This window comes from Hylobates moloch, unplaced genomic scaffold (genome assembly GCF_009828535.3).
Source record: "Hylobates moloch isolate HMO894 unplaced genomic scaffold, HMol_V3 SCAFFOLD_12, whole genome shotgun sequence".
Lineage (NCBI taxonomy): Eukaryota > Metazoa > Chordata > Mammalia > Primates > Hylobatidae > Hylobates > Hylobates moloch.
Window position 1 is genome coordinate 41,809,482 of NW_026652287.1, and position 8,077 is coordinate 41,817,558.

At 54.5% G+C, this 8,077-nt stretch overlaps 1 protein-coding gene across 1 annotated transcript; it reads left to right on the forward strand.

The window, feature by feature from the left end:
- Positions 1-1,246: 1,246 nt before the first annotated feature.
- LOC116479492 (unconventional myosin-If-like) lies at positions 1,247-6,952 on the forward strand. Its single transcript, XM_058425751.1, has 7 exons — positions 1,247-1,580; positions 1,674-1,843; positions 4,466-4,611; positions 5,014-5,160; positions 5,348-5,496; positions 6,718-6,801; positions 6,948-6,952. Exons 1-7 carry the CDS (start codon positions 1,568-1,570, stop codon positions 6,950-6,952), a joined length of 714 nt encoding a protein of 237 aa, XP_058281734.1. The 5' UTR covers positions 1,247-1,567.
- The last annotated feature ends 1,125 nt before the right edge of the window (positions 6,953-8,077 follow it).

Sequence of the window (8,077 nt, forward strand, 5' to 3'; positions counted from 1 at the left end):
AGCGATTCTCCTGCCTCAGCATCCTGCGTGGCTGGGATGACAGGCGTGCGCCACCACACCCGGCTAATTTTTGTATTATTAGTAGAAACGGGGTTTCACCATGTTGGCCAGGCTGGTCTCAAACTCTTGACCTCAGGTGATCCGTCCACCTTGGCCTCCCACAGTGCTGGGATTACAGGCATGAACCACTGCGCCCAGCCACATTTTCATATTTACTGTGTTTTATTGGGTTTCCAAGATGCACACTGGTTCCTATTTCTACCGTCTCTGACACGGGAGTGTACCTCATGGATGGTGTATAGTAACAGTGTGAGAAACCGTGACATTATACTGTTTCTTGCAAGAGCACACAGGTAGTAAGTGGCACAGCTGTGATCTGAAGCTAGTGACTTACTGTTATCATGTAATGCAGAAGTGTGTACCCCACATGGGGAGAGAACCACAGGGAGGTCCAGTCATTTGGAGGAAGATAAAAATTTTTCCAGCCTGGGCAACGTGGCAAGACCATGTCACTACAAAATTAGCTGGGCATGGTGGCTCACAGCTGTAGTCCCAGCTACTCAGGAGGCAGAGGTGGGAGGATCACTTGAACCCAAGAGGTTGAAGCTGCAGTGAGCTGTGAATGCGCCACCACACTCCAGTCTGTCTGCGACAGAGCGAGACTCTATCTTTTTCTTTTTTTGAGATGAAGTTTTGCTCTTGCTGCCCAGGCTGGAGTGCAATGGCACAATCTCGGCTCACCGCAACCTCCAGTTCCCAGGTTCAAGTGATTCTCCTGCCTCAGCCTCCTGAGTAGCTGGGATTACAGCCATGTGCCACCATGCCCGGCTAATTTTATATTTTTAGTAAAGACGGGGTTTCTCCATGTTGATCAGGCTGGTCTCAAACTCCCGACCTCAGGTGATCTTCCCGCCTCAGCCTCCCAAAGTGCTGGGATTATAGGCGTGAGCCACCAGCCTTTTTTGTTTTTGTTTTTTGTTTTTTGTTTTTTTGAGATGGAGTTTCGCTCTTGTCATCCAGGCTGGAGTGCGATGGCGCGATCTCAGCTCACTGCAACCTCTGCCTCCCGGGTTCAAGTGATTCTCCTGCCTCAGGCTCCCAAGTAGCGGGGATCACAGGCATCTACCACCACGCCCGGCTAATTTCTTTTTGTATTTTCAGTAGAGATGGGGTTTCACTATATCGGTCAGGCTCGTCTCAAATTCCTGACCTCAGGTGATCCACCCGCCTCGGCCTCCCAAAGTGCTAGGATTACAGGCGTGAGCCACTGTGCCCAGCCCCTTTTTCTTCTTTTCTTTTTGAACAAGTGTCACTAGAAAGACCCTGCCTCTTAAAAAAAAATTAGCACATGTGTTAGGGTGGGTGAGCAAAAGCGTGTGAGTAGGGTGAGCCCAGGGAAAACCTGGAACTGCAGCCCCTGGGGAGACACCAGGACTCACCCTTGCCCCCTACGACCCCCGCCCAGCTTTTCCTCCTGGAGGAGGTGCGAGAGCGAAAGTTCGACGGCTTTGCCCGAACCATCCAGAAGGCCTGGCGGCGCCACGTGGCTGTCCGGAAGTACGAGGAGATGAGGGAGGAAGGTGAGAGGCTTCGGGTAAATGACGCGGGGTGGGGGCACAAGGACCTGGAGGAGCTGTGTCAGGAGCTCTGCCCTCCACCCTCTGTCCCCGCAGCTTCCAACATCCTGCTGAACAAGAAGGAGCGGAGGCGCAACAGCATCAATCGGAACTTCGTCGGGGACTACCTGGGGCTGGAGGAGCGGCCCGAGCTGCGTCAGTTCCTGGGCAAGAGGGAGCGGGTGGACTTCGCCGACTCGGTCACCAAGTACGACCGCCGCTTCAAGGTGAGGCACTAGTGGGTGGGCACAGCAAGACCCTGGCTACAGCCTGGCACCCTCACCTGGCCCAGATGCACCTGCCCACAGCCAGATATCCCCTAGCCTAGATCCATCTGTTCCATCACAGGTATATCCTCACCTGGCACAGACACACCTATCCACAGGTATCTATCCCCCAGCCTAGATCCATCTGTTCCATCACAGGTATATCCTCACCTGGCCCAGGCACACCTGCCCACAGGTATCTATCTCCCAGCCTAGATCAATCTGTTCCATCACAGGTACATCCTTACCTGGTACAGACACACCTGCCCACAGGTATACACTGAAGTATAGCAGACACAGCTGTCCATCAAACATGAACTTGTAGCCCAGACACACCTGTCAGATACACCCTCACCTGGCCAGATGCATCTCTCAACAATCACATATTCATTCACCTTGTCCAGAAGCCCCAACCACGGGGTCACCCTCGCCTATCCTAGACATGCCCAACCATTAGGTACACTCTACCTTCAACCTGGAAATTAGATATACCTTCACCTGGCCCAGATACACCTGTCCACAGGTACACTCCCACCTGGCCCAGGCAGCCTAGTCCATAGGTACATGCTGTCTACAGAGATACACCACCTGACCCGTGCATTCATGCTTGGCATAGACAGCTGGGCACCTCCACCAACAGACACATCCTCTTCTGCCCCAGACAGCCCTGAACCTAGGCGTACTCTAATAACCTAGCCTGGACTCTCCTGTCCACAGGTACACCCAGACTTGGCCTGTTTACCCTCATCTGTACCTGGGCGGGCCAGGTGCATACTCACTTGACCCATATCTCATGTCCCAGACAGTCACCTAGCCCAGTAAGTCACCCTACCCCACCTTAGAGAGGCCTATGTGTGGCAGGTACACACTGAGATCACCTATATACCATCTTCACCTGGATGGATAGTCTCATATGGCCTGGACACCCTCACCTACCTTGGACAAGTTTATGTGGCAGGTGCCTCCTCACATGATCTGTACAACCTCACATACCAGACATACAGTATTGGGTACCTTCACCTGATCCACACACCTGCTTTGGACAGGTCTGTGTGGCAGGTATGCCCTCTCAGGTGACCTGTATACCAGCACCTAAAATGTTTTCACCGAGACAGGTATCCCCACTAGACCCAGAGAACTCTGACCGCAGGCCAGCTCAACCGGCTTGCACGTTCACCCTTCTACCAGGTACACCCTCACCTGCCTTCCTGTACAAACTGTTAAGAGTTCAGATACACACCTGCTCACTTCCTCTCATGATCCAGATACTCCTATTTACGTGACTTGTACACCCTCACCTGAACCATAATACCTTTACCTAAGCTGGCTACAGTCACATGACCCAAGTACTTTCACGTGGTCTAAGTGCTCTCATCTGGCCTGGGAACCCATGTCCAGCAGGTGCCTTACCTACTCAGCACCTGTTCACTGACCCAAACACCCTTTTCTAGCCAACCAACCAACCAACACATTCCCATCTGACCTCCTTGTTTTTTTGTTTTTGTTTTTCTGAGACAGAGTTTTGCTCTTTTGTGTGTGTGTGTTGAGTCAGAATCTTGTTATGTCGCCCAGGCTGGAGTGCAGTGGCACAACCTCGGCTCACTGCAACCTCTGCCTCCCAGGCTCAAGCGATTCTCCTGCCTCAGCCTCCCGAGTAGCTGGGACTACAGGCATGTGCCACCACGCCTAGCTAATTTTTTGTATTTTTAGTAGAGATGGGGTTTCACGGTGTTAGCCAGGATGGTCTCAATTTTCTGACCTCATGATCTGCCCACCTCGGCCTCCCAAAGTGCTGGGATTACAGGCGTGTGCCACCACGCCCGATCTGTTATTTTTTGTTTGTTTTTGAGCAGAGTCTCTCTCTGTTACCCAGGCTGGAGTGCAGTGGCAGGATCTGGGCTCACTGCAACCTCAGCCTCCTGGGTTCAAGCGATTCTCCTGTCTCAGCCTCCTGCGTAGCTGGGACTACAGGTGCCCACCACCTCACCCAGCTAATTTTTGTTATTTTTAGTAGAGACGGGGTTTCACCATGTTAGTCAGCCTGGTTTCAAACTCCTGACTTCATGATCCGCCCGCCTCGACCTCCCAAAATGCTGGGATTACAGGTGCAAGCCACCGTGCCCAGCCCTCCTTCTGTTTCTTATGTAACAACTCATGGCTAGGCTGGTGGCACACACCTGTAATCCCAACCCTTTGGGAGGCCAAGGAGGACAGTTTGCTTGAGCTCAGGAGTTCAAGACCAGCCTGGGCAACAGGGCAAAACCCTGAATTTACAAAAAATACCAAAATTAGCTGGGCATGGTGGTCTGCACCTGTGGTCCCAGCTACTCAGGAGGCTGAGGCAGGTGGATCACTCCAGCCCAGGAGGGGGAGGTTGCAGTGAGCTATGATGGCACCACTGCACTCCAGCCTGAGCGACAGAGTGAGACCCTGTCTACAAAACAGACGCCTCATACACCTTCACCCGGAGGGCTCCCCCTTCCTCACCTGACCTGCCAGCACCACCCCTCTGCCTGGGGTGGATCCTCTGTGGCCAGGCTGGCCAGGCTACAGGCACCCGCCTCTAATCCTGCATCCCCACAGCCCATCAAGCGGGACTTGATCCTGACGCCCAAGTGTGTGTATGTGATTGGGCGAGAGAAAGTGAAGAAGGGACCTGAGAAGGGCCAGGTGTGTGAAGTCTTGAAGAAGAAGCTGGACATCCAGGCTCTGCGGGGAGTCTCCCTCAGGTGAAGCTAGGTCCCTATCTGCCGCACAGTCACTCTCACCTGTCCCCTGGCTGCCTTTATTCTAGTGACCCCGTCTGTTACCCTGACAATCTTACCTGGTGCCATGCCTGTAGCCCTCTCTTGGCCCCACCTGTCATGTTCACCTGCCCCCTACACTCATGATCCTTAGGTGCCAAAAGCTTCTGTCCTGCACCTTACCCTCTTACTAGACCTCACCTGGCCCTCTTCTGTAACCACCTCTTCCACTCCTTGCCATATCCCCCTTTTTCTCCTACCTGGTCACCCCTGACTTGGCCCTTAACTGACCCTTCGTTAAATCCACCTTCAGCCACCTTCATCTGTCACTCTCACCTGTCTCCCTCACCTGTGTCCCACCTGACGCTCTCACCCGCCCCTCCCCAGCACGCGACAGGACGACTTCTTCATCCTCCAAGAGGACGCCGCCGATAGCTTCCTGGAGAGCGTCTTCAAGACCGAGTTTGTCAGCCTTCTGTGCAAGCGCTTCGAGGAGGCGACGCGGAGGCCCCTGCCCCTCACCTTCAGCGACACGTACGGCCCCGCCAACCCCAGCACCATCTCGGGGTGGTCTCGGCGCGGCGCACCCTCTCCCGCCCCACCGACCCCGCCGAACTGCGCTTCGGCCCCGGCCCCGGCCCCGCCCCTACCCTGACCAGAGAGAGTGGGGTGGGGCGGATGACCATGGCCAGCGCCCCCAAGCTTTCTTCTCTCCTCATAGACTACAGTTTCGGGTGAAGAAGGAGGGCTGGGGCGGTGGCGGCACCCGCAGCGTCACCTTCTCTCGCGGCTTCGGCGACTTGGCAGTGCTCAAGGTTGGCGGTCGGACCCTCACGGTCAGCGTGGGCGATGGGCTGCCCAAGAGCTCCAGTGAGTCTGCGCGGAACTAGGGCAGAGGGGGCGGGGAAAGAGAGCGGACCAATGAAGGGGCGGGGGCGGGGCCAGGGAGGCTGGTTAAGAGTGGACGAAGGCCAGGAAGGGGAGGGTCTACAGAGAGAGGGAGAGAGAGACTTTTTTTTTTTTTTTTTTTTGAGACGGAGTCTCGCTCTGTCGCCCAGGCTGGAGTGCAGTGGCACGATCTCGGCTCACTGCAAGCTCCGCCTCCCGGGTTCACGCCATTCTCCTGCCTCAGCCTCTCCGAGTAGCTGGGACTACAGGCGCCCGCCACCACGCCCGGCTAATTTTTTTGTATTTTTAGTAGAGACGGGGTTTCACCGTGGTCTCGATCTACTGACCTCGTGATCCGCCCGCCTCGGCCTCCCAAAGTGCTGGGATTACAAGCGTGAGCCACCGCGCCCGGCCTGAGAGAGACTTTTTTGAGTTTTTTTGTTGTTGTTGTTGTTTTGTTTTTTGAGACGGAGTCTCACTCTGTCGCCCAGGCTGGAGTACAGTGGCACGATCTTGGCTCACCGCAACCTCCGCCACCCAGGTTCAAGCGATTCTCCTGCCTCAGCCTCCCGAGTAGCTGGGATTACAGGCGCCTGCCACCGCGCCCAGCTAATTTTTGTAGTTTTAGTAGAGACGGGTTTCACCATCTTGGCCAGGCTGGTCCTGAACTCATGACCTCATGATCCACTCGCCTCGGCCTCCCAAAGTGCTGGGATTACAGGCGTGAGCCACTGCGCCCGGCCAGAGAGACTTTTAAAGAAAGGCCACAACCAATTAGTGGGCGTGAAATGTGGAGGAGGGACGTGCCATGGAGGAAACCAATCAAAACAGTGGGGCGGGGCCTGAGTGGGCAACAGCAAGGAAGGGGCGGGTCTAGAGAGAGAGAAAGACTGTAAAGGAGAAGACATGACCAATGAGGGGGCGAGAAATGTAGAAGGGTGCGGCCAAAGCGGCAACCCTGGAACCGGGTAGTGATGAAGGCGTGTCCTAAAGTGGGCGGGCCCAAGGAGCAAGGCCAGTGAGGTGTTGGGCCCTTGGGGGCGAGGCCAATTAGTGGGCGGAGCCAGTGACCTTTACCTAAGGGGCGGTGCTAATGGGAGAGCCTGAGGGGGCGGGGTGAGGCGGAGCCTCAGAATGGACTAGACTTGTGGGCGGAGCAAAGAGCGTGGTCTATCATTCAAATCCCTGACACTCTTCTTTCAGAGCCTACGCGGAAGGGAATGGCCAAGGGAAAACCTCGGAGGTCGTCCCAGGCCCCTACCCGGGCGGCCCCTGCGCCCCCCAGAGGTGAGGAGCTGCGTCCCTTGCCATCTTCCCTTGTCTGTTGTGGGTCCCATGGCCTAAGCCAGACCTTCAGCAAACGAAATCTAACAAACACAGTTCACCACTCACTTCTCTGTCCAGAACTCTCCATAGCTCCACATCTCCCGCAGAATAAAGGCTAAACTTGATTTGGCATTCAGAGCCCTTCAAAACCCAAACCCAGCTATCCTCCTACCCTACACTCCTGCCCTGTAAACTACATCTTTTTTTGTTTTTTTTTTGAGATGAAGTCCAACTCTGTCTCCCAGGCTGGGGTGCAGTGGCGCGACCTTGGCTCACTGCAACCTTCGCCCCCTGGATTCAAGCAATTCTCCTGCCTCAGCCTCCCGAGTAGCTGAGATTACAGGCACCCGCCACCACGTCCGGCTAATTTTTGTATCGTTATAGTAGAGACGGGGTTTCACCACGTTGGCCAGGCTGGTCTCGAACTCCTGACCTCAGGTGACTCGCCCGTCTCGACCTCCCAAAGTGATGGGATTAACAAGCATGAGCTCAAACTACGGCGCCTGGCCTCAAACTACATCTTATTTCCCCAACTCACCAAATTTATTCTTACCTCCAGGCCTTTGGACCGTTTTCTCTGCTTCTCTCTCAAATTCCCATTCCATTTGTTGAGCTCTTATGTATCCACCAAGACTTACCCACAGAAGCCCTCCAACAGAGGATAGGAGGAGGGAAACTTGCCCCTGCAAAGCCGCTTCTGGCCAGGCGGGATGGTTCACACCTGTAATCCAAGCACTTTTGGTAGGCCAAGGCAGGAGGATCACTTGAGTTCAAGATCAGCCTGGGCAACATAGCAAGATCCCATCTCTACTAAAAATTCTTTTTTTTTTTTTTTTTTTTTAGACAGTCTTGCTCTATCACCCAGGCTGGAGTGCAGTGGTACGATCTTGGCTCACTGCAACATCCACCTCCTGGGTTCAAGCGATTCTCCTGCCTCAGTCTCCTGAGTAGCTGGGACTACAGGTGTGTGCCACCACGCCTAGATTTTTTTTTTTTTTTTTTGAGACAGAGTCTAGCCCTGTTGCCCAGGCTGGGGTGCAATGGTGCAGTCTCAGCGCACTGCAACCTTCCACCTTCTGGGTTCAAGAGATTCTCCTGCCTCAGCCTCCCTAGTAGCTGGGATTACAGGCATGCACCACCACACCCAGCTAATTTTTTTTTTATCTTTAGTAGAGACAAGGTTTCACCATGTTGGCCAGACTGGTCTCAAACTCCTGACCTCGTGATCCACCCACCT

What these genes read in the sequence shown, in the direction of transcription:
- LOC116479492 (XM_058425751.1), top strand. An exon ending in CTGCGGGGAGTCTCCCTCAG is followed by an intron (nt 4,612 to 5,013) that starts GTGAAGCTAGGT and finishes GCCCCTCCCCAG; the next exon opens with CACGCGACAGGACGACTTCT. An exon ending in TGGGCTGCCCAAGAGCTCCA is followed by an intron (nt 5,497 to 6,717) that starts GTGAGTCTGCGC and finishes CTCTTCTTTCAG; the next exon opens with AGCCTACGCGGAAGGGAATG.